We start from the raw sequence: 26,903 nt of genomic DNA, 5'->3' as shown, positions 1-26,903 counted from the left end.
ATTCTTGAAAGGCGGATTCTTGGTCTGTCGACCAGTTGAAAGGAACATCTTTCTTCAGCAATGATGCAACTATAGGGTGTACAATGGCAGAAAATGTAGTGATGAATTTCCTATAAAAGGTTGCAAGTCCCAGGAAGGATTGTATTTGTTTTATTGATGTAAGAGCCGGCCATGAAAGGATTGAGTCAACTTTGGCAGGATCCATTTCTATTCCTTGAGGACCTAAGACGAAACCCAAATAATGAACAGTAGGAACATGGAAAATACACTTCTCTGGCTTAGGCAGCAGTTTATTCTCTCATAAGCGTTGTTAGACCAGAGTCACATGTTCTTGATGTAGTATGGGATCCTTGGAATAAATGTCATCCAGATAAATGATAACAAAAAGGAAGAGCATGTCTGAGAATACTCTGTCCATAAAGCGCTGGAAAACTGGTGGAGCATTGGTTAAACCAAATGGCATCACTAGATATTCGAAATGTCCGAAGGGTGTCCTGAAGGCAGTCTTCCACTCATCGTCTTCCTTCATTCGGATCAGATGATATATGCCCCGTAGATCAAGTTTGGTGAAGATAACGGCATTGCATACTGCTTCCAGGATATCAGAAATGAGCGGCAATGGATAACAGCCCTTACAAGTGCACTGATTAAGACCACGGTAGTCCAGGCAGGGTCGGAGTTCCTTGGTATCTTTCCGAGGTACAAAAAATAGGGATGCCCCTGCAGGGGACTTAGAAGGGCGAATGGTTCCATTGGCAAGATTGGTGTCCAAGTATTCACGTAGAGCTCTTTTCTCAGGTTCAGAAAGTATAAACATCCTTCCAAATGGTATAACTGCAGATTCCTCAGTGTCAATAGCACAGTCTTCAGGACGATGGGAAGGAAATGCTTGAACAATATCTGATGAGAATACATCTGAGAATTGTTAGTATTTCTCAGGCACCTGGGTAAAGTTGGACACACTAACGGATGATTTCTTGGAATCCAGGGTTTCTGTGGAAATGGTTTGCATATTCTGGGACAGACAATGTGATAGACAATATTCTGAGCCTAGAAACAAGGAACCGGCAGCCCACTTGATATATGGGTTGTGTTTTTAGAGCCAAAGCATGCCTACAACCATCGGGTAATGGGCTGCTTTTATTATGTTGAAATGCAGTGTCTCCTGGTGGTTGTTTATTATTGACAGAAGCAGTTCCGTAGTTTGCTGAGTTATGGGTCCCGAAGATAATGGTTTCCCATCGATTCCTTCGACTGCCTGTATGATGTCCTTGGATTCTCAGGGAATATGGTGTTTCAGAGCCCACTCATGGTCCAGAAAAATACCCATTGCTCCACAATCTACTAGGGCCAGGACAGAGTGCTTCTCCTTATTGGTGGTTGACAGGAACACCTGAAGAATCACCAAGCTATTCGAGTGTTGACTGCTTTCGCATGAAAAAGATTCGGAGCATGTACCTTTCTCCCGAAGCTGGGCTCCGTTCAAGATCGGGAGCTGGCATTTCCGGAACGCCGAGGTGGAGCTATTGGGCAATTTCTTAAAAGGTGTTTGTCAGAAGCACAATACATACAGAGTCCAGTATTGATCCGACAAGTTCTTTCCTGTTGTGAAATGGGTCCCCTTAAAGAACCAAGTTGCACAGGCTCAGGATCTGGTGAGTGAGTAGGGGCTGTCTCCTTCAGACTAGGATAATCCAAGGGAACCCTTGCTGGTAATGACCGTGTCTTTTTCTTTTCTGCCTTTCTTTCCTGGATACGGAAGTTAATTTGTAAAGACAAATCCAGCAAACCCTGGAAGGAACTGGAGTCCAATCTGCCTCCTTGGCCAATTGTTTGAAGCGGGTAACATAAGACAACATATCTTGAGTGCCTTGTTGAAATTTATGAATACATGTTCTGGGCCTTCAAACATGGTTTTAAAGGCGTCCACAAATCCCTCATAATTGTCCAGGAGCGGGTCTCCTGAATTCACTAAAGGAGTTGCCCAGGCCAATGCATTTCCAGAAAGGTGAGAGATTTTGAATCACACTTTAGCCCTGGGTGTAGAGAAATAGTATGGTTTGAAGGTAAAATGCACTAAACATGAATCAAGGAAGGAACGTAGTAGTGCCTTGGTGGTTCCATCGTATTTGTCCACTATGCCCCCAACCATGGCACTTTCTTGGAATGCCGAAACCCTGGATAGCACAAGCTGTTTCAATGCTGCATTTTCGGCTTTAAGGTTCTGCACTTCAGTTGTTAGCTCTTGCATTCCTCTCATGAGGTCCTGAACAGCGGCCTCCATATTTGTATCAATATCAAATCCTTGGCATCTCAAACTGTCACACTTCGCCTCGAATCTCACCTGTTTATCCTTTGAAGTCTTTGTCAGAGGTTTTCCTTTCTTTCGGATGACTCGGGTTTTGTATAAACACGGGCAAGTGTCCTCTGTCGCCAGTGTGCAGGTAGGTATCCGTCCATAGATATGCAGGCATTCAGACTCCAGAGAGGATCAGTTAAGGAGCCCCTGGAGGAAGGAAACCAGGAGGAAACTGGAACTCGCACAGTAAACAGGTAGAGTACGAGTGCACAATGGCCCGGGAATGGACCCCAGGGAGGAGGTAGGAGGTGGAGGACTGGTTCACAAGCGGGAAGTGCGGATGGAGCCAATATTTACCTGGAAGATTAATAAGCGCTAACAATGGAGATAGCACGGGGATGAGGAAAAGTTTGAAACACACTTGCCGGAAGTTCAGAAAGGTAGAGTTGAGACACGCAGAGTCACGGGGCACGTCTATTTTCTAGGAGATGGCAAGTCCGCGGAAACACTAGAGTGGCACCTTTGCACTGGTGTCGGCCATGTTGGAATTATGCTCGAAAGGATGTTGCAGTGTCTTACGGACCACATATTCCAGAAGGGGCTGAAACGGCGAATCATGACAATACCGAGCAGTAGATTACATGTTTGAAAACCAGTATAAATTCCCTTAAGAACCACATAATGCACAACACATGTATGTTGCAGATTCAGTCATTTTTGACAGAGTACTTTTCAAGCATGACTGAAGAAACATGTCCTTCTATGGTCTATTTGGGGGTCAACAGATATGGCTAATCAAAGGTGTTGACATATTAGACATGGCATGTAGATTCCCACATTTGATGTATTTTTTAAATTATACGCAGTTCCAGACCACTTGCAGTAATAGGAACTTGAGCTTCTAACCAGACTGAAAGAGGGAAGAAGGTGAGTTCTGGAGAGCATCCTATAGAGAAGAAAAAGAATGCAATGGTACCAAGCATATTACTGATGCATTAGGGAGGCCTGTGTTATGGGCGGGTCAAGCAAATCAATGCAATGAAAGAAAAGCAGGAACCAGTGTGGGCCCATATAGGGCTTGTAATTCCCATAACACTTCCCTGATATAAGCTATATTCATAGGTAATCTGTGCCAAGAAATACTTTCACAGTATCACCTAAGTGAGGTGATACAATCTCTAGATAACTTCATAAAAGAAGAGAATTGGACAGCTATCATGCAGTCAGCTGCGGTTCTGAGGCGCATACAAAGTGAGCGCGTCAGGAGAGAAGCTGCTCGCACCACCTCTGACCGTAGAGTACCTTGTGAGGTGCGACAAGCGTCCATAACGGGTAGATCTTACACTTGGTCACAAGCAATAATACAAATCCTGCAGACTGTAAGTGAGGCAGTGCAGCTAGGATTTCATGCATCAGATTCTAATGATCAAGCGCTAGAGCAGGGCTTCTATGCACTAAGAGATGTCATTACAGATGTAGTGGGATTGGTTCAAAATGACTGATCTATGATTAGGAGCAACCAAGAAGCCACAGTAAGTCTTTCTGTGGTAACATATTTTCTAGACACTCTTAGCAGAGGAGTCCCAGATTGGAGTGTCATTTCATGGCCAGAACAAATAAATGCACTTAACTTGTCCAAGGTTGCAGTACGCCATGTGATGTCAGCCTCTACGCTCTTGTTGCTTAGTGTACTTACAAAGAGTTTTGCAGCATCATCTGCCTTGGCACCAGGCTTGACTAATTGGATTTTGCATGGTGTGTTAAATATTCCCCTTCAGATGACACCTGCCATGGTATGTCAGGAACTGCATTCCTGGGGTAATGTGTACTTGGTTAATGACACTTCGATCAGGGAAGACTATGTTGTGCCGTATTCACATGCCTGTGTGTCACCTTCAAGTCCCAAAATGACACTGTACTCATTACGTGACTGCAGAGGCTCTACGCACCTAGTTTGCATGCAAGCTGCACCAGATAATTCCTGTTGCACCAATTGCATTTTTTCACAGTGAAGTACTCAGTTTATCGAATGGTTAATATATGTTGCAATTCAATTAGTCCTGTTGTCATGTTGCAATGGGGGTTCCAACCCTGGTTACTGCGAGTACTGTAGGTTTATTCTGAATCCACCTAGGCCATCACAATTCAGATTCCTATACTGGCCAAGTTCCAAGTTAAGACAATTAGAATATCCGAAATTGAGCTTGCATATGGCACAACTGCAAAACATGTGTCTAAAAGTGTGCAGCAGTGAAGAGTCTTATCTCGAAGGCACACTCCGCAGTGGTCAAAAGATTGCATCTCTACTAGCCTCCAAAGATACAATAATAATAATAATAATATCTTTAATGTGATTTAGTTTAAATAATGAACTTTACACATATACATCATAATAATATACAACCTAAAATAAACAATACAGTACAATATAGGAAAAGAAAACGTTTTCCAAAACAATATAAAAAGTTTAAAAATCTTCATATAAAACAATACAATATAATTACACTCAAATATAAATCATTCATTGTCTCTTATATTATCATCAATTTAAGATACACATACTATTCTTGCTAATCCCGTGATCATAGCAAATCATATTGCAGGGTCTAGCCTCCTTGACAATGACTCCATTTCCCTATATAACCCGGGCCTAGCCAAAAACTAGCTTTCCTCATATAGATATGTCCAGCTTGTCTTCCACTCTTAACCAAATAGTGTATAGTGCGGTTAACAGGCGCATACTATTGGTGTTAACACAATAGTTCCAAAACAACATGCTCCCTATGATTTCCCAATTGTGCACATACTTTCCCAAATGTAGTTTTATATCATCAATCATTACCTGGCATTCTGTAAGAACATGCTTGGCTGTCTCGAGAAATTCCTGGTTCTTACAAAGACGGCAATAGCATTGTTCTCTGGGTATCTTATCTATTACACCCGTAGTCATCTTTATGGGGAGGTATTCTATTCTCAGTAATAATATGAACCTCCTGAGTCTATGGGACGGGCATATCATCAAATATTTCTGTGGTTTCTTGAATGTGTATAACCTGTTTTGCACAAAGTTATACCTTTTTAATTTACGAAGATGTTCGTGGTTCTCAAGCCAGTCCCATAGCTCTACCCGTCTCCCCATACAAGACTGCATAGCCTCCGTATAGGTCCCTTCTCGATGTTTCCAACACATTTCGCTGAGCAACTGTTCCATTTGCTTTTTGAATTCACTAATGGTGCTTTCTTCATTATTATTCAGGGCAAATGTCATTAGTAAGGCATTGCCCGTACCATTCACCATTTTTAAATAAAACCCTGCTCTCTTCTTCAGTATCTGTGCTTTTAACGATATTAATCCCAGCTCTAGTCTTAGCAGAGACATAGGGATACATGCCGGAAGTCCCAATATCTTCCTCCAGAATTTTCCCTCTATAATTTGTAACCAGTTTAAATCCATCTTAATCAGGGATTCCAGGCCATATACCATCATGGGCGCTAGTACTTGTATATAGAGGTGACGGGATCCCCATAAGGTAAAGCCTCCCTGTTTAGTTGTAAAAGTTTTAAATAGAGCCGTAATTTGTGCTGCTCTTATTTTTCGATTGCGTTTACATATGTAGTAATCACCTCTGGGTTCAAATTCTATCCCAAGATATTTATATTCCGGGACATAGGAGATTTCAACACTATCAATGCGGAGCAAGACACGAACAGATCTCTTACTTGTATACCTCATCACGTGTGTATTCTCAACATTGATAGTGAGCCCATTTTGTTCCGAGTATTCCCAGAGGGCTGTGGCTGATCGACGTAAGCCACTAATTGTGTGATCAAAAATCACCAAATCGTCAGCATATGCGAGCACCAAACAGGGGGCTTTACCAATACTGGGAGGGCAGTTCTTTGCCAGGGCTATAGTCGCAGGGATGTCATGTACATATAAGTTATATACTAGGGGGGCAGTCACGCATCCCTGTTTAACCCCTCTATTCTGTGTAACTTCTTCCGACATATGGCCTCCATGATCTAATTTTAGTTTCACCTTGGTGTTCTGATGTAACAGCCTAAGATAGTATAGTAAATCATCTGGACAGCTGAGTTTTTGTAGCTTCAACCAAAGTTTTTCTCAGGGAATGGAGTCAAATGCTGCTTTGAAGTCTATATATAGTGCATAAAGGGGAGGTTGTCCACTTTGTAAAGCTCTAGTGCGCATATAATCCATAACCAAAAGGATATGGGAAGTAGAGTAGTCTTGCCTAAAGCCGCATTGGAATTTACTTAGGATGTTGGCCCGATCAACCCATAGCTGAAGTTTTTTCAATAAGAGTGAAGCAAATATTTTACTTGTACTGTCCAACATGGAAAGTAATCTATAGTTGTTGGGATCCATTCGATTGCCTTTTTTGTATATAGGTATTAAAATGGCCGATTGCCAAGAGCTCGGGACTTTCCCTACCCTCAAAATCTTCGAGAATAATATGTTCATTAGGGTGGCCCAAAAGTCCGGATTACTCTTTATTACGATGTTGGCCAGCCCATTTGGTCCAGGTGCCCTGGAAGATTTCAGTAATTTAATTGTGGAAAGAATGGAATCGTAGGAGATATCCATCGTGGGATCAGTTGGTATATTGCCCATTGGGATTGTCTCCTCGTTTCTAAACACTAGATTTCGATTTTCCAAAGATACAATGGAAGAGGCCATGCACTCTTTAAGTGACAGCTCACAGTTGACTGGGCTCAATACTGGTTTTTCTTTGGTTGCAACGGCTGTCACAAAATCTCTTCGAAAAGGGCTGACCACACTGGACATGTTCATTAAAACACTGACTTATTCACCAAGTGCTTGGGGCTGTGGACTGCTGCTAATATTTAGAACCTCACTTTTGTGTTGCTGCAGAAACTGAATCATGAATGTTTGCAACATGAAGAGCCTTGAAGCAATTTGTTTTCGGTTCAGCGCTGGGCTATGCAGATGCCTTGGGTAGCAACAATGTGCTCAATTTCAAATACATTTCATTTTCTCATTAATCAGGAAGAGGTGGACGGTATCAGCTATTGCCAGATGCATAGTGTGTACCAAGGAATCACTTCTTGCCAAGAATGTGGGGGTAAGAGCCTCATCATCCAGACTTGCATTGTGGCACACCAGACTGACCAGAATGATGTGCGTGCACATAGACATGTGTGGCATCCAGAGGTTCTTCCCTCAAGTGTTCTACTGTGATTTCATTGAAACCTTCCCAGGAGCCTAGACTCGCCATGGGAGCATGTCAAGGAAAAGGAAACCGCTCAGAGAACGAAAGCAACGACTATGTCCAGATGTCTCCCGTGAGACCAACACACCAGCAAAGGAAATAGCTGTGCCTCTAGTCGCAAGGCCTGATTCAAGCCAGACACAAGATGAAACATGCCTGCCCTCAAACCCTGAATCCCAGGGAGATTCCACAGGCAAGACAAGTGATGGATACCTGGTTCCATGAGTGCATGACATAATGAGCCAATGTTGAAATCTGACATGCACATTTTGTTTCCGTCACCACTTTGCTTCCTAACGCAGATCAAAAGAAGGTAAGCAGCAAACCCTGAATTCAGAAAGCCTGAAATTCTGCAAAATTCGCCATTGCTTGCATCATAGTCAGGGTCTACAGAACTGAAAATATACTGCATTATACCTCAAAGTCTGAGTTTGTGCACACAGCATATGTACCTATTGGATGACCTCCACTAGCAAATCACTGTGGGTAACAAAGGCACTCACATATTGGTCTACTTCAAAGAACACCAATTTAAACTGTGGACAGTTTACACGTGTGGTCACACGCTCAAGATCACATAGTCTAAAGCGCATTGGGTCAGAAAGACAGGAGCCAAGCTATGCTGGTTATTAATTGCAAATGGATTCTCAAATAATCCCTTGTCTTACCTTGAAACAATTGGCAGTAAGGAGTTTGAATTAACCGAAATACCTCACATTAAATGAATGCACTCATTCATGCATTTGTAGCTAGGTCCAGTTACAATATATTGGACTTGACCTGAAATGCCTTACTGTTAAATACATGTAGTCATGTATGCTTGTGTTGGCCATAACCGCTAACTGTTTTGAAGTGTGATGCAGATATTTATTTGAATTTTTTGTGTGTTTTGTAGCACCTACAATATGTTTCTAGGCGCTCATGTACTTATCAAGCAATTCATTTACTTTTGCATGCAGTAATCAGTACTCACCATTGCTAGGATGTGTATGCTTTATTTGTGCTACCAATATAGGTGGCCTGTTTTGCAAATGTAGCTCCTAGAAGGGTTAAAAATGGCTTCACAGTGTTACAAATCTTTGATCTATGACAACTGTCTTCAAGGGGTGACATGAAAACAAACCTAATTTAAGACAGCTTTTCATATCTCATGTGGCCTGTAGCCAGTGAAACAATCCAAACTGTAAAAGACAGATGTTTCACATCTCATACGGCCTGCAGCCATTGAGAGTTGAAGAATGTTCATCAAATATACAGCACATGTTTTCACAGAAGGCTAATGTGCACACTTGCTGGACAGATATTCTTGGCCTTACCAGGGTCCAGGAAGTGGCACTTTCCTGTTCTGGCACATGAGCAAACCACAAACAAAAAACTGCCTGTTTTAACTGCACACCAGTAGGTGCGAGCGTTGACTTCACAGCATTAAGTGTTATATCTGATAACAATTCAAGAACAGGAAATTGGCAGACACGAACAGAAGCGTGGTGCAGGTCTGCAAGGTTAAGAAGTAACACATGAGAGAGATGTCTCTTCGCAAAGCCAACGGCCATAGAGTACAGTAAAGTCATTCACTGAACGGGTACCAAGCTCTCATTGGAGGTGAGAAAACCCACCTAATGTAGCTCAGCTCTAGGCTGCACTCCAGATAGCAGATATGACGCACGCACATGGACATATAAGGCCCAAGCAAAAGGGGAAGAGGGAGAAACAGCAGCAGACTTGCCTGTGCATTGAGGTTGGAGGGGCTGGAGACGAGTCAGGAAAGAGACAGCCGGGCTCAGCTAAGCAGAACTCTTAAACCCCAGAACGACCTGTTTCATTTGAAGCACATTCTTCTCTCAAACGAGGTGGAGATAAGAGGCTCACGGTCATGCCTAACTCGTAGGCAATAAAGTCAAACCAACCCTACTAAAAACTCACACTTCTGTTAACACCTATCAAACTCAGAACTAAACACTACCAAGCTGCTACAGCACAACAAACCGCATGCACTTCACTACACAACAACAAAACAAGCCACACATAGCCTTGCCAAACAGCTCATGGTGGCTACCAACTGGAAAACCACCTACGCTCAGTAAACGGTGTCAACTGAACTGAAGCTGCCAACAGCTCATCACAGTTCTCTTGCTCTTTTCTCCCGCTTAGTCCTACTAACTTAACCCCTGCCCCCTTATAGATTTGTCAGAGCACCAGAAAAACACACAGGCGGCAACAGTGTGCGATATAAGAAACTTTAACATAACATTAAGTCATTCAGTAGTGTTACCATTGGAATTGGTGAGGAAATAAGGTAGGAAGCTTACAAAGGTAGAAATGGTAAGGATGGGCAGGCCACGGAACGAGCAGAAGAGCTGTGCCTAATTTCTCACCTTCAAAGTCCACCAACCCATCCCCATTCAGGTCCACGTCCTTCAGGATCTCGTCCACCTCACGATAATGCAGCTGCTGACCCAGAAGCTTCTTCATGGCCTCTCTGAGCTCTGCTGTGCTGATGCGTCCGTCGCCATTGGAATCAAACTGCCGCAGGACATTGAAAAGGGTGAGCAGGGTCGGGATATGGCGATTACAGAACAGCAAAAGGGATGTCGAAACCATCCCACCCATTTACCCACACTCACTGCCAGAATGACTCGCCCCGAGATGTACTCAATGCAGCATCGACTCCCCAAGACTGACTCAGATTACAATCTAATTTCCAGCCATTCAACAAGTAGTTAAAAACATATTTGCCCTCAAGTCACTTTCTTTCTTAACTCTATGTTGTGGTTCAAACTACAGAGTATGTTTTACTCTTGTTTCATTCCATTAGTGCTTTAATGCCCTTGGATTTTCAGCTCTTTATAAAAAACAATTAACATAAACCAACATAACTCAGTATGCACTGCAAAACTGGCTCACTTTTAGACACACTTGCTGTCTGACCAACTCACTGTCTGACTGACTCTTTGCACGCCTCTCTCGGTCTCCTACTACCTCTTTAACAACATATCTCCCCAGATGACTTTGTCACTCCCCCTCTACGTCCCTACTCTACCATCCACTGTATCTTCTCTCACGCTGTATCTCCCCCTCTTGCATTTTGTCTGTTACCCTCTCTTCTCAGACAAGAGAGGATGCTTGGGCCATGAGCAGGCCAAACTCTGGGCTAGACCCACTTTCACCTCCATCTCCCAGTACACAATCATTCCTGGTAAGACTTTTGCTTTCTCTTCTCCTTCTACACTTTTCCACTCTCTCATCTCTATATTGCCCCCTCTCCCTGGGCAGAAAATGAAGACTTATCTCCTGTGTGTATGCAATGGGCAGAAAGAACCTTAATGCAAGAATCTGTCGATTCCTAGAAGTTTTCTTACCTCTCGGAAAGCGTCACGCAGCTCCTTCACTCCAATCATGTCTGCAGTCTCTGCTAGCATCTTGGGTCCCATCAGTTCCACAAAGTCTTCAAAGTCCACCTTTCCACCAGCTATCACGGAGAAAGTGAAGAACGTTAGCCATATCACAGGCCATTGACTACCTTCTTTGGAAAGCAGGCCTGTTCTTCTTGGAAACAATTACAAGCTTCACTGGAGTCATTTACCAGCCTCTATGGATCAGTTACCAGTCACCCAGCAGAACAGCCTCCTCCCTCCCTGGGATCCATTACCGCCCTCACTGAATCTCGATTTCCTGTCTCCTTGTAGGTTAGTTGTGTCAACCTACCTGGAGGTCATATTCCAGCCTTTATTGAACCAGTTACTAGCCTTGGAGTATATTACTAGACTCCCATGAATCTGTTACCATTGCAAACCTCCCACAGACATTTGCAAACTTCTGTGGAAATTAGTTACTAGCCTTTATAGGGGTCAGCTACTGACCTCTGAAACGATCCCTATAACACCTCAACTATCAGCTCAACTTTTTAGACTGGATGCTCTTAGTAGCACTTGTTACTATCCACCACCAACAAACCTAATGCAATGAAGCAATTGGTCTCCCATCTTATGTCTGTATTGATTAATCTCTTCAGTGGAATGGAAGTCTTTATTGAAACCTATATCCCCTGCCACTCAGTTAATAGACTCAAATCGTTTTTCTTTGGCATTACACCACCCACTAGAAGGCATGCTTCTTTGGATGCTGCAACACACTACTTCTGCAGTGTTTAACCATTCTTCCTGAGTCTACATATTCCACCACTGCTGACCTTTGACTGAACATATCCCACTGATGGCACTTGTAAGGCATGATGTACTTACGGATTTTCTGCGACAGCTCAATGAGTTCCATCTCGGTAGGCATGTACCCCATTGTCCGCATGCACTCTCCCAGGTCCTTGTAGCTGATGTAACCATCGCGGTCCCGGTCAAACGCTTTGAAGGCTTCTTTCAATTCTAGGAGAGTGTGAGAGGGGGAAACACATAAGTATTGAGGTACATATTCAGACATTTTGTAAGGTCTCATGAGGGTATCTAGGACTATTGCAATTCAGAGAAGAGGTGCATTTGCAGACTGTAGTGTAGGTACTATGGTCCTGCAATCTCACGGAGATAATACAGGTTAAAATGGAGGTGCCATGACAGAGGTATGAATGTTCCCATGTCCTGTAATAGCAGTAATGCAGCCAGTCAGTATTGAGGTTTCTTCCCAGAGCTGTGTTTGTATTCTGGTCCTGAAATCACAAGGGGTGCACCAAAGCATGGCTTATGTGCTTTCCTAGAGATGTGTGCGCAAAGCAGTCCAGCAATAGAAGGGCTGTTGTGATGAAATAGGTTAGAGTGTAGGCCGTTAAACTAAAATGGCGGTATGGTGTAGCAGCTGAGACCTCATAATATTGTGCAATTTACCTTTTCTACTATGTCTGGGCCTATGCTATGGGAGGTGGCAGCAGTGGTGGGGAAATGCCCACCCACAGTGCCACAGGAGTGCTAGACAATATTTGGGCCCTACAAAGGAAGCACTGAGCACATACATGAATGAATGTATATGGCAGGGTGTGCAGTCAAAATGTCGAAAAAAAAGGTCGAAAGACAAAAATGTTGGAAAAAAAGGTCGAAAAAAAAAGTCGAATTCCCTTTTGTTTTTATTTGGGGTCTGGGAATAAAAAAAATGGGTAAAACAAACACATTTTTTAAAAAGGGGGTTTGAGGGGGAACCCCCCCATTTCGAATAAAAAACATTAAAAAAAAATGTGACTTCTTTTTCAACATTTTTTTTCCACATTTTGACTTTCGACCTTTTTGTTTTCGATTTTTTCACTATGAACCATATGGCAGAGTAGCATGAAGAGATTTTGGGAAGGACCAGTACAACGCAGAGCAAGCACAGTAGGAATCCACCTGAAACAAACCCAGATACAGCACAAGTTTAAATATGTAAATTGCTGGAAATAGCCTAAGTACACAGCTGGGAAAGTCAGAGTTCATTTCAATCCTAGGCCAGCACGAAGGTGGACATCAGTAGCTTTCCTGGAAATGAAGCTAGAGACCAGAGAACCGTAGAAGATATGGCAGCAGTAGCTGCCACCGAGAAAGAAAGAACTGGAGCGGGAGACCCTGTCCCACAACTCAGCCTCCCACAAGCTACTAAAGTCAGGGGGCCTTGTAAGGAGATGTGTGGCGCAGAGGGCAAGATACCTACTTGGATGCAGGGACACTGGTCGCTGGAGGCCCCAGGCCAGGTCTGCCCAGAATGAACGGAGGCAGTTGACGTGCAAGACTGCAGATCAGGAAACAATGATATGTGGGCATCCCGATGAGCCAGAGGAATGGGTGGAGGAAGGCATTCCTGCTCTGCTAACCGCATAGACCGAGACGGTCCCCCTCACTGCTCAAGCCAATGCAAGCACAGCACAAGCAAGGGATAAACCCTGTGGTTACGAGCGTTCGAGCCTAGTGGAAACCTTTAATCCTGGATTTCCCACACGTGTATCCCGGCCTCATGAATTAACCAGAGAAGACTGTGCCAAAGAGACGGGGCAAGCTAAAAAACTGTTCCTGGGATATCAGGCACATAATACGAAACTGGAGATAAAGTGAGGAGGACAGCAGATGAATTGGCGATTGGACATCAAAAGCCTCCCGCAAAAGCCAAGTGGAATTTTAGCTCCCCTGCACCATCTGGGATGTTGGATGGAAGGCATAGAACAGGTGGACTTGAGTTATTTATGAAATTCATATGGCTATTTGCTGATCTTAAGTTATCGAAGAATGCATTCTGTGGGTGAGTATTGCTGACTTCAATTTGACATCCTCCTTTGGTGAGTAAGCTTGAGTAAACCAATCATTGTTCTTGTGCAAACCCCTCTCCTGCTCCCTAAAGACTAGAGTGTGTGAAGTGTTAGATAAAAACAGAATAACGCACAGTAAGAAACGTGCAGTTTAACAAAGCATGAAGAAGCAGAGTGGAGGGCGCCCATGTCCTGTGAAAGCTATGGCTGATAAACCCAGCTCGAACAACATTCCTGTGGCAATCCCTTTTTTCTATCTCACAACTCAAGAAGGGGGAAGCACAGGGAGCCACTAGGGCACCACAATGAATGTGGTTGCCAGAAGACTGGGCCAAGAGTCCATCCATCCAGGTAAGTGACTTCATATTCCAACAGCTAGAAACTCCTTGACTGGAAGCAGGGCAGCTGCGGATAGAAGAAAGACCCCACAGTAGGTGGGGAGCACCACTGAACACATCAACAGCTTCCCTGAAAATCGGGAGTTGGGGGGGCCAAGGTAGGTTGTAGCAAAGCAGGCACAGGATTGCTGTTGGATGTGGGGCAGAGTTAGGAAGGACATTTCCAAAGCGTGCACAATGGTAGGTGCATCTCAGAATCCCATGCAGTATTGTGTCATATTGTTGCATAGATATTGGGTGGCTTTTCCATGAGTGCACTTGTGTGGGAGTTTAGAGGGTTTGGAAATCCTTCAGGACTTCACATCAATCGATGGAGATGCTTCAAGGTGAGCAGAATGGATTGCCAGTGTTTCTTTGCCGCTTGGGGATGCAGTGAATGGGCCAAGCATCAGGGCTTCACATAGTCCAGGTATGAGTTGAAGGTTTCTCTGATAAACAATAGTCTGCGGATAGAAAAGTAGGGAACATCTCAGTAGTCAGATGTAGTGGCGAGATAATAGGACCCCAGCCCAGATGTGGGCGTGCAGTGACATTGTGGAGTCCAGAATTACCCTGATGATCGTGTTTTGGGAGAATTGTGTGAAGTCCAGCATCACTCCACAGCTTTGGCTTTGACACAAAGTTGAGTCCAGAAATAATTGCATGTGCTTGGTTTTGAAGCAAATAACTGAGTCCAGGATTAATCATACATGCTTAGTGTTGAAGCATAGAACAGATTACAGGATTAAACATATGTGCTTGGCTTTGAAGGGCAGACTGGTGCCAATGATTACTCCTGTGCCCTTGGGTTTGAAGCATAGCACGAGGTCCAGAACTACTGCAATGCTCTTGGATTTGAAGCACAGCATGGGGTCCAGGATAACTCAAATGCTCGTGTTCAGGCAGTAGTGAATGCATCACAGGGTTACCTACTGGTGCTTGATGTTTGAAGCATAGGGTGGATTTCCGCAGTACTGCTATGCTCTGGAGCGTTCTGTGAAGTACAGGATCACTCACGGGTGCTTGCCTATAGTCAACCCTGTAGAGTCTATACTTTTCTAAGCCTCTAGAATTTGCAGCAAGGCATGATTGTTCAACTTTAAGGTAGGAGGCTGTTTGTAGTCAGATGGACAACTGTTCAGCTTTTGGCTCACTGAGCTTCAAGCAGATCATGGCCACACACGTTTAGGTGGGATGGAGTCTGACTGATGATGTGCTAAATAAGGAGGTGACATGGGGGTAGCTTTGATTGTTATTGCAATATAAGTGCTTCATTAGGTTTTTGTGTTTGTAGATCTTGTGAGTGAGGGATTTATAAACATGTGGTGAACAGGTCATTCATTAAGGTGGTGAGGTCTACATTGTTGAAAGCAGTGCTCAAATGCAGTAGGGTAAGTAGCAAGGAATGTATCTGTCTGTGTACATATGTGTGTGTTTAAGCCTTGTTTCGGAATGTGTGTCTCTACATTTGTGTGTCTCAGTATGCATGTGCCTGTGTTTGCATGCACGTGCAAGTTGTGGAAGGAAGCACATAAACTGATTGTACCTTCAATCTCCTCCGGTCTCAGGTCCCTATCCTGGAAGTATAAAGAAAAGGCAACTTGTTAGTATAGTTCTCTGTGTGTTCAATGGCTGTATTTCAGAATTCATTAAATAGCACATATTACAGGGTGAAATGTACAATTCCAAACAAGGGCCGAGAATAGCCAACATTTGCACCAGGGCTGACAACATGGTTAGTTGGCTGAACACCAGTGCTGATGCATGTGTGACAAAGGATGCAGCAAACAGGTGTTGCCCTAATCCATATTACTCAAACAAGCATTTCCCCCTTGGATATAGATGAAGGTGACCTCATCTCTCGACTTCCATTCTCTACCCTCAGCAAATGTGAAGGTTATTTGTCCCTTTGCCAGCTGGACTTTTTGCGATGTACATTTTACCGAAAATATACATCGAAAAAACTCATCACATTTGTTTTATTATGTTGGGGGTGTTCCCCCAAACCCCACCTCCCTATATTTATATCCCCACCCCAACCACCTCCCTACCCCTTTTATCCCCTTGCCCCCCAACCCATATATTTCAATTAATTTTTTGATGTACATTTTTCGGTGAAATGTACATCGAAAACACTAGTGGGGATGAAACAACGAAATACCAATGTCAACACCTGCACAATGCACTTAACATCACTGTGATGCACCCAGTGAAGACTCACAGACCTATTAAACACACCTCAACAGACTGAAGCCCTCATAGCGAGCTCGCTAAGGCAAGCTAACATCTGGCGAATATCACACCAATGAGACATAATTGCTAATTTTGCAACTAGCAGTCACCAATGCCTGTCCCTAAAGCCCACTGATATAATCTAAGTATGGTCCAGACGGGCTGCCAATGCCAGTTCAGCACCTCGGAATGGGATAGCAGCTATCCTCTGCAGTCATGGTGGTACAGCCTTCACCGTCCTGGTCAGCACATGCTGCCATATGTCACAAGCAGCTTGAGGGAACATGCCTGTTCTGTGGACACTGCTAACACAAAGGTATGCACTTGCTTTCAGAACCATCACTACCTTTCTGGAAGCCAATATTCCTCAGTACCATTAATATCTGCCCTGAATACTGTTACTGAACCTTCAGGCAAGTCAAAGTTGGAAGACACAGAATGCCAGTCCTATCATGGTATTAAATCCCCCCCGATGAAGAATGGCACATCTAATGACCTCAACAGGTGCATGTGCAGACATCCCCAAGGCTGCACCCGAACATACGAGTAACTGCATCCTAGATAGTCTGGGCAGTCATTTCTGAATGGTGGGTGGTGCAGTAATCGTAGCAGCCTTTTCGGGATGATTGTGATAAACCTCAGTTCCCACTGAATTATAAGAACTTGATAAATTGATATGGCACGTTCTAACTAGAATAAACCCTTTGGTTCTCCAACATCTCAGCAGCTCAGCAACGTGGTCACCAGAACGGACACGACCCAGGCCCACCTTTTCTTCTCTCCAACTAAGACGTTGAATCCAAAAGAGTCGACGGGTTCTCCTATCCTCTTGGTCTTCCCACTATGCAGTCCAGCATATGTAGTGTGGAAAAGACACAGACACGGGCAAATCTGTTACACAAGGCTTCCTTCTCAGAAATTGCCAGGTAGTCCGAAATACAGCTTTACACCCACCCATCTTTTGGCAGTATTGAGGGACGTAGTGCATATCATTTCAACTCCTCGTGGTCTTCATTGACTTGCAGCTGCTTCTGCTGGGTCGAGACAGCGTTCGAGATGGGTTGAGTCGATAGCTTCCAGCATGGCAAGACAGCAATTGAGTCGGATCAAGAGAATGTTTTTGATGGGTCGAATTAATGTTTAAGATGCTGAGTCGATTGCTTGTAGCAGGTTGAGTCAGAGATCGAGTCAGGTTGAGAATATGCTTCCATTGGATCGTGTCGGCATGTGAGACAGGGCAAGTAGGGTGCTTTCACAGAGTCGAGTCGATAGTCAAGTTGAGACTAGACGATTGGTTTCAATCTGTCTAGTTGGCTGTAACGCTCACCTGATTCCCACGGAGGCGCAGGTCTGGCTTCGAGTGCTGATGCTTCTTCAATGGTGAAGCGCAGGACTCTGAAGATGGACAGGAAGGGCCCTCTACTCTGGCTTCTCCGGCTCGCAGGAATATTCCCCTGTGCGTGAAAAGGGAGTATTACCTACTGACTGAGTTATGCTCAAGCCTCCCACTCTCTTCCAACCCTCCACGATACCCTTCCACGATTCCCCGTGAAGTCTCACCTTAGGGTCAGGAAGGATGAGCTCTCCATCCTGCTTCTGATGCAGGGGCGCGTTGAAACCCAGTTACTTCACTGGATTGAGGATTGATGGGAGTTCAGGTAAGCTTGACTATTCAGGTAATGCTCTGTAAAAGTTCTGTTGCAAGTTCAAAAGTCCAAGCTTAATAATAATGTTCATTGTCTTTTTGCAGCAAGCGCTAATGCTTATGTCTTTTTCCCCTTAGGGGCCGGGGTTCGGAATGCCGGAGATATGGCACCGACCCGAAGTGAAACGTGCAGTTCCAGTTCAGGTAAATGGCAGGTTAGTTCTGGATGAGCGCTCGGGAACTGTCTTTGCATACGCTCATTCAATGTCTTTGTCTTTTTTCCCCATAGGGGCCGGGGTCCGGAAAAATGCCTGGAAGCGGCAAGACCCAAAATGAAATGGGAATGACCCAACAAGTAAGTCTTATTCCCTTCCTTCTCTCACCTCTTATTCTTGTCTTTTTCTCTAGGCTCTGGGAAGTGGCTGTGTATCCTGATGATCGCTGCTGAAGATGGAGGAACCCAGGAAAGGTGAGTGAAATGCAGCGCTGCAGCGATCATAACAAAATGCTTTTAAAAATAATGTCTTCCCTTTCAGGATCGTCGGTGATGTCTCCGTGGTGCAGATTTAGCTGGTAAGGTCTCTTGTCTCCCTTTGCAGGTGACCCAGGATGTTGACAGGTGTGGCTGAAGTCCAGATGCAGGAGCTGACGCGGTGAGCGTCCAGCTGCGAGGAGCAGAACAACGCGAAGCATGAGTTGCTGATCGGGTGTGGTTTAAATAGCTTTGGAAGAAGTCCCAAGTGTGTATCCTTCCTCCGATCAGGTATGTATCCTTCCCCGACCACACCCGCGTGGAAAGTAGTCCCACAGGTAAAGTAGTTCCATTCAGGCCTCAAGAGGGCCTGGATGTGGCAGCATGGTCTGCATCAGGTAAGTGCACATTAAAACACTTGAACACATGTCTAGCTTTATGAGCCTGGCGCCTAACGCGCCAGGACAGAGGTCCAACATGAGCCTGGCGCCTAAGGCGCCAGGACTGCGTCCAAAGGGCCCCAGCTTGGGCCCGCTGGCACTCCCCTGGCGGAAATGATGCCTGCCTCTGGGGTCGCTGGGTCGGACCTGGCTCCTTGGAGGTAGGCATCATGACATTGGCATTGAGATGGCTGGAAAATCAGGTAAGTAGTTTAAAGAGCTTAGAGTGCCAAAGGCAGCAGTGCAGGTCATGTAGCAACTTGAAATTAATCAAGCATGGTTTAGCCAGCTTGCAAGGTGCATCAAGACTGGAGATAGACATTGGGCTGCTTCTGGGCTTCTGAACTGTTGGGAGACCCAGTTCAGGGTTTCAAGGGGGAAGGTAAATCCTTGATGCTGCCAGGAAGGGTGCCAAAGAGCATTTGCAGGGATCATTTACCTCGAGTGCAGAGGATCCTGGTTCCAGTGTTCATTCAGCAGATAGGCCTCAATCCACAGCAGTCACCCCAAATATTCCTTATTGATGGTTTCCTCTTCCTTGGAGCTCTCTGTCTTCCCCTCTATGGAAGAGGACTTCAGAGCAGACTGTACTAACAACAGACTTACAGGTGAATGCTTCTTCAAGAATTTATCAGAGATCAATCTTAAAAGTGGAGGGTCTTCCCTCCTTCTATAGGCAGAATGCCAGAGCAGATTGGTCCATACCACGCCTTTTATGAGGGGTCTAACCAGGGATACTGTAAAAAGTGTCCTTTGCCTTCTGACTTAATATCCACAGTGCTTTGTCGGTTCCATGTAATAATGTCCCCTCAAAAATATCGCCATGCAAAAATGTCACCGGAAAATGGCTGTTTTGTGTGGGGACATTATTGCATGGAACATGCGGGGGACACCCCACAAACCTCCAAACCCTTTTTTTAATATATGGTGATAATATTATCTGATACCGCTTTGTCTGCAGGAAGTGGTGCAGGGGAAAGGAGTATTGGGAGCTCAAGCAAAGTCCATTATGATGAGACCTTTTTGATGGACTGAAGCTCTCTCATGGGCTACTGTAACTTGGGTCCCGTTCCTCTATCTGCCTAAATCAAAAGGGCTCCAGTAATCAGCACCTTCGTGAGGTGGCCATTGCAATGACAGGACTGTCTTTGAAGCACTTGTTCCCAGCTGAACCAGTGCGTAACACAAAATGTGAGACCTCTTGATGGGGCCCCCAAGCCCCGCCTCAACATAGTTATACCCTGCCCACCAAATTAGACCACGCCTACCACCATATGCCCCACCCATACAAATCTGCTCCACTCTTACATTTAAGCTCCTCTCATATCTGTTCATCCCACTCACACCTTGACAAGCATCTGCACTCAAGTACAACATAGTCACTTTTATTGTGTAAACATTGCTACCAATTAAAGTACAATGCATTGAATCTAAAACAAAATACAGTCAGCCTATAATGCAATACTTATGTTATCCTATGAAACATACACACTGAAGAAGTGATAAGGATAACAAGCCAAGTTGCTTAAATTGTCCACATCCCAATTTCACCATTTAACCAAAGTTTGTGATCCTGGCCAAATCATTTAAGCGCACTGTGTCCTATCTGCAGCTTTATATGTGATTCACTTCATAGCTTATGTTAATATATCATGCTTTTATTAAAAAAAAGAATAATGACTATAAAGTTGCTCCATATATAATAATAGTGCAATTTAGGTATTTTGCACCAAAGAGTTATTTGCCACTTGGCTTACTTATGGTAACTTATTCTAAAGTCACTTGCATGGGGCCTCCGAGTATCAAAGAGCGATGATGCTCCTTGCAATGTCCTTTTCTGGGAAGTCACTTTTGTTGGTGCAATCCGTATGCACATTTGAAGGTTTGCATGTATGTTTCCCCCGCAGAGACCGGACAGAGCTCTAATAGATGGGTTTCCTGCATCTGTAATTGTCCTGCATGTTTATTTATTTTTCTTATAAGTATGTGTTAAAATGCCATCTGCTACTAATGTTACCAAAAAAGTAGTTTGGGGGAAGGTGCGGTGCGCGAATGGAGACAGTATGAATCACGCAGCACACTGCATTTGGGGGTAAAGTAGCAGGACTCGCCACCCCACTCTTGCATTGCTCGATACTCCCCTGCCATTACGCCCAGATTAAAAATGATGGCAAGGAATGATATCCAGAATGAGTTCCATACGCTTTCAACCTGGGCCGGTGGCTCGGTGGCTCGGTGGACTAATGTATCCAATGCAACTTTAATAGAAAATTGTTTGCCTGCTTTTTTGACCCCGAAAATCAGGCTTCAAACAAGGTATTATTGCATGCAGCCCTCTTAATGATTTGCTATTTGTAATGCTTTTGCCAAAGCGCTGTGCGTAGAACATCCATTTATCATCCCAACCGAAGTTGGTACTCATTTATCGACCTTGGAAGCATGAAAGGCTGAGTTGACCTTGCCATGACTCAAATCTGCGGCCTGACGATCACATATAGCTGTGCAGCAGCTAGCGCTCTACCCGCTGAGCTATCTTACCGGTTTAAGATTGTAAAGGTGTTAAAACCTAGAGGACACAATTAATCACAAGTTGATTTGTATAGCACTTCATGCTGGATTCGTCCAGCTACTATTCACTATAATAGCTGTGGATGGGGAGCTGGCGGGGTTGAGGGGCAAAGGTCCAGAGGGCTGATACGCATTGACCGGGGGTATTAAGCCCAATGATACACAGCATTGTCCTGTTCCTAAGGAAAGGTATTGCACATCCACGTGGGGCATACAGTTTGAAGCAGATGCAGGACCACATTTGATACACACAATGGTCAATTGTTGCATAGCAGACATTTTCTTGCCATCAATGTAAGAAGTGGATCTGTGAACTATCCTCTCCTATCATGAATTACACTTAAATGCACATGTTTACATTGAGATGTAGCAAAACATTGACAAATCTACCTTCGAGTTAGAGCTTAAAAATTGTTTTTAATCCTTGAATGGCCGCAATAGGAAAACATTTGCAGCTGCTGTAGTGTGCCTCCCATTATACTCGTGATCTTTTACTGGAGAATTAGCTATTATTCACAGATGTTGCTATTAATAAACTCATTGATTTGCTTTTTTTCTGAACTTGTTACAATGAACGTTTGAGACGGTCAGGTATGGATTCAAACATGTGCTCTGCTTGGTGCACAGAACTCTGCGGTTTCTGTTAAACCCACTGAGATACAATCATACAATTCAAACCAGAACCTAATCGAGTCCACTGGGCAGACTGTGACTGACTCCCCCCATTACTTGTTGACAAAAGAGCATTTTTAATATTTCACAAATGGAAAAGAAAACATGTCTTTTAACTGATGTGTGTACATTAGGATGTTTAAACATTGTAAGGCAAAGTTGAACTTTTTTACTCCAATCCTCCTGCCCCATCATTTTGAGACAAGTCTTTAATCAAGATATGCCCTAGTATTGCCGTCCCCCTTTTACCTCATAAGCCTCTGTATCTAATGCCTACACAGATTGCAAAAACTACAGGGCACTATTGTGCATTTCACGTGCAAACTAGAGGATAAGTGACGTCCGTTTTTGCAGGAGTGGAGTGAATGACATAAGCCCTATGTAGTCAACAAATTTGATCAACTTTCAGAGTTTTCAATCTGCTCCTTTTCCCACCAATACTGGAGCTGTTCCTGGGTGTATTTTTTTGGGCTTCCATATGATCTCCTTCAAAATTATCTCAGCTTATTACGCTGGAGATCATAACCAAGATTTCTTATCACCGGTACAATGTGGCATTTCTCTAAATGCTTCTGATCTTTATTTATTCCATATTGCTCCGGCCTTATTTAGCACAGTTTTAATTGTGAAGTAGGCAATTGAGAATGCTAAATTGAAAGGATTAGATGAATAATGCTAATATCTGCATGTAATGTCAGATTCCTCACACTTACAAACACTGTAAATAATAGCTGTGATTATTGCCCAATGTGATGGCACTCAATTATTGACCTCAGGAAATTGAAGGGCTCTGTAAGCGTTGCCAGGATTCAGACTTGTGAAGGGAGGATGACCCCCCAGGCCAAAGGTGAGCTTTAAACCAGTGAGCTATCCTCTCGGTGTACAGAAAAGGTCTGCACAATTGGACCAATTCATTGGAAACCCCATAGTGTTTAATGCATCATAGATATCTTTCAACAAACTCCCCTCTTTAGCTCTGCTTAATCCATATACTAGTAACTTAAAGCAATATTGTTTTAAGGGAGTCCTATAACTTATACTGGCCTTGAATGTGGGAGACTCAGAAACTCCTCCTACATAGGCACCCGTGGGATGATTTAACATGGATTTCTCCTCTTCTTTCAGAGCATAAAGAATCAAAGCAATGTTTTTAATGTCTTGGAATGTCAACACAGACAACATTGAAATGGAACCTAAGATTAGATCAACTTTTAACAGCCCTCCCCAAATTGACAATAAGTAACTCCTAATCACCTGCTTTTGAAACTTCTGTTTCAAATTTGGATAAATGTTCATACCAAGATAAGCATATGGTTTTACTTTTTGTAATTTCCAACCCTCAATAAATCAATTTCTTTCGTGTTTTAGCTGCTAAAAGTAATTATTTATGTTTTCTTATTCATTCATGATAAAATCCTTACAACTGGAATGCTTAACCAAGCAATTAATGGTCCTCTACAAATACATCACTGTTCTATTTATAGAAACAAACCCTTAGCTGTAAATTGAGTTGCTGACATAGGTCAAGCATAATTTTGCGGGAAAGGTTCTTTCAAAATCCAGATGCAATGGTAAATTGGGCATAAACAGAATAAAAAGAGGGTTTTAAAAAAAAAGCTCAGGGCTCGGAGTACCAGAATCACTGTTAAAATAAACGGTATCTTACTCCTGGTTCACTCCTATTCCCAATATGTTGGACACAATTCCAAAGAGGTGGAAGAAAAAACAGAGAAAGGAGAAAAATATTGAATAGTCAAAAAACATATACCTCGGGCAGAAACAAGTATTACTAGTGGACTTTATAATAGTGCACATGTAAATTGGAGTGGGCCATTTTTTTCATTTTCTGTCGAATGAAAAACTGTCTAGAAAAATACAAAAATCACAATGAAATGGGAAACCTTTGCAGTAGAATTAGAATGGAGTATTGATAATTGCAACTTTTTAATAATCACTCCATTCATTTTTTTTACAACATAAGGGATGTTAAGTCAATAATTAATTTTGAAACTTATTTGATTAAGGTATTTGTTTTATGAGCAATCATTTCTTTTTGTGTCAATTTGATAATTTGTCTTAACAAAAAGATACATTTTTATCAAGTAACAATTTGTTTTTGGCCCTTTTTGTAAATAAATTCTTTTTTCGGTAAAATCATTCATTTGCCCAGGCAGTTTGATTATTTTAACGTATTTCTCAATTAAAAGAATGTTGTGATCTATTGGAAAATTTGCCTGAAAAGAAAATTCTATCTTAAAATCGATCGAATTTGATTTCAGGCAATTTAGATTCACCCAGCTTCAGACATAGCACCAGCAGAAAGCAATTGGATTGTGTTGGCCATCTGTAATACATGGCCACGTGTAACTTACAGTAGTCAACTTGGAGGGAGAAGTACTCACTTGCCCACAAAGCAGCAGTAGGACATTTTTTTGAGAGACAAAGTTAGAGCATTTGCAGAATCTCCTTGACAGAGGAAACATGAATATATGTAGAAAAACCAGATCTGTGTTTTGGTCGACTACTCATCGAATCCTATCTTATCCTTTTTTTTTACTGATTTTTAAATGAAAATATATGCGAGAAATGATGGCTAGGTAGATATGCTCATTCATATGGACATCTGATGTGAATTTAGTAAGTTATTCTATATAGACACGATTATGTTAAGTTCAGAGCAATAACGTTCCTGCACTTCACTTTTTCTTCTGACCCACCTGATAGCTTCCAGAGATGTGGTTTCCCAGGGAAACAGATTGCCAATATAAAATCCATTGACTGAGGTTTGTTGTACACTAGTCACAACACAATTGAAATGCGTTCCCATCACAAGTGGGAGCATGTGGAGGTTGTCAGAGAGGTGGCAATTTGCCATCTCCCTTAAGACTGAGCAATGTGTCCCCTTTTATTACCCGCATGCAAAAATGGAAGACTACAGCAACATACATTGCTGTCTATTCAACTAAAGGCTTGTTTATAGGCAGTTGGTTAGACATAAACCAAAATCTGGTTAAAAGTCTGGCATAAAACAAATGCTCATTAAGTGTCAACAGATGTTTTTGTAACTAAATGAATTGAGGGTTATGAAAGACTGGCTATGTTCTAGTAGTTCAGGGAACAATGACGAGTGGGGTGGCCCACCAGTAGCTGTGCTCTGGTTAATTTTTAACTGCCATAGGTTTTCCCCTCAGTGCCAAGGCCTTTTTTGGTGATTTTGGTATTTCGCCATTCAATGCCTTCTAACATTTTCGGTTTCATTAACCCCTTAAGTGCCAAGGACAAGGTATCTCATCCTTGGCAACAGGGAGGTAATCCCAAGGATGAGATACCTCACCCGTGGCACTTTAGGGTTGAAGAGGCAATAGGTCCATTGTGCGCACAGCTGAAGATAAAAGGGGTCAGCTATGTTGTGAGCTCAACTTCTCGTTCTCGCACTTGCATGATCTGAATGACACAAGGCCTAATAAGATTGTTTGTCTTGTCCTCCCTGTCGTCCCTCCCTTGTCTTGTTGCACCAAGAAACACTTGTTTACAGTTGCGTTATAAATGACTTATCATATCATAAGCGTGACTACTAGAGAGCAGTTAAATTCTGAAGCAAAGACTGATAAAAATTAAGCAGTTCCTTTATGAACAGAAGCCTGTTTAAGATAGTTCAGGACTATTGTGTGAAAATGGATGATTAAGAAGGTGCAGTGTTCTTGTTAGCAGGACGCTAACCTTTGATTAACCAAAGCATTGTTAACAGGTAGCAGGTAAATTGTGAACTAAGAGGTGTTTCTGCTAGCAATCACATGACCTTTAGGAAAACAATACACATTATGCTCCTCTCCCTGTATGTAGCACTCCACCATAAATCATGATGTCACACCAGGAAGGCCAGAGCATTTGTGTGCTTAAAATTACAAACTCTAGGGCTGGATAAGAGGAACAAGGTCTGTCATGGATTCCAGGCTGCTCCCAGCCGTCTGCATCACCTTCCCTTCTGTCAAGCATAGAGCTCTCAGGACAACTTACTGAAGGCGATCCAAGTAGTTTGCATCTAACTTGAGGGTGCATTCAAGAATGACTCTTTAGCACACACCTGCTTGAAAGACCTGGGCCGGTGATGACATATTCCAGGAGGGCTCCTATCACTGTGGGCAGTGGCAAAACAATGACTGGATCACTAGAGTGGAAACTGCATCCCCATTTAAAATAAAGGTTTAGTAAATATATGAAGTCTACAGTGGGGCTGTCCATATGTTTGTTGAAAACATGAACCATCATGGACGCATTTTATACAACTAACATTAATGAGATCATGCCTATGTTTTGCAGTCTCCCAAAAGAGCAACAACACACAAGTTCTAGAAGTTAACTAGAAGTGTTTCCAGTAAACTCGTGGGCACTAAGTGGATGATATGTGCAGCCACAAGAAGTCAGATGCCTGGAGTTGCCACTGAGAAGTCAAAGGAGGATCTGGGGCAGGGACCTGTACACTGCAGCTCCCCAGATTGTTTGGGCTATGGCCCCATTAATACTTTCCCATTGATTATCCCGTCAAGGGCAAATGAGTGCTGCAGTCCAAAACATCTGGAGATACCGGATGTAGCGGATAATTCTGTTTCTTTTATAAAACTGTATCTTCAGATAAGGCCTAAAGGAATTCCCATGCTTTTGCAAGTATAGGAGTGTAACATTTTGAACCAATAGGGTGTATCAATCCCAATGTCAGTGTCTGACTTGTCATCTT

The 26,903-nt window shown here is 43.3% G+C and overlaps 1 protein-coding gene across 3 annotated transcripts in view; it reads right to left on the bottom strand.

The window, feature by feature from the left end:
* Positions 1 to 26,903, bottom strand: part of CABP2 (calcium binding protein 2) — a 394,756-nt gene that overhangs the window by 22,294 nt on the left and 345,559 nt on the right. For all 3 annotated transcript variants that reach the window (XM_069629044.1, XM_069629045.1, XM_069629046.1), the window contains 4 exons: positions 15,686 to 15,716; positions 11,793 to 11,927; positions 10,911 to 11,020; positions 9,927 to 10,074 (listed from right to left, as the gene is read on the bottom strand). In XM_069629044.1, the coding sequence (XP_069485145.1) occupies positions 9,927 to 10,074; positions 10,911 to 11,020; positions 11,793 to 11,927; positions 15,686 to 15,716 (424 nt within the window). The remainder of the gene's footprint in view (positions 1 to 9,926; positions 10,075 to 10,910; positions 11,021 to 11,792; positions 11,928 to 15,685; positions 15,717 to 26,903) is intronic.

Source organism: Ambystoma mexicanum, chromosome 12 (genome assembly GCF_040938575.1).
Source record: "Ambystoma mexicanum isolate Mex_15411 chromosome 12, UKY_AmexF1_1, whole genome shotgun sequence".
NCBI classification, from domain to species: Eukaryota; Metazoa; Chordata; class Amphibia; order Caudata; family Ambystomatidae; genus Ambystoma; species Ambystoma mexicanum.
This window is presented reverse-complemented; position numbering and strand designations above follow the sequence as displayed.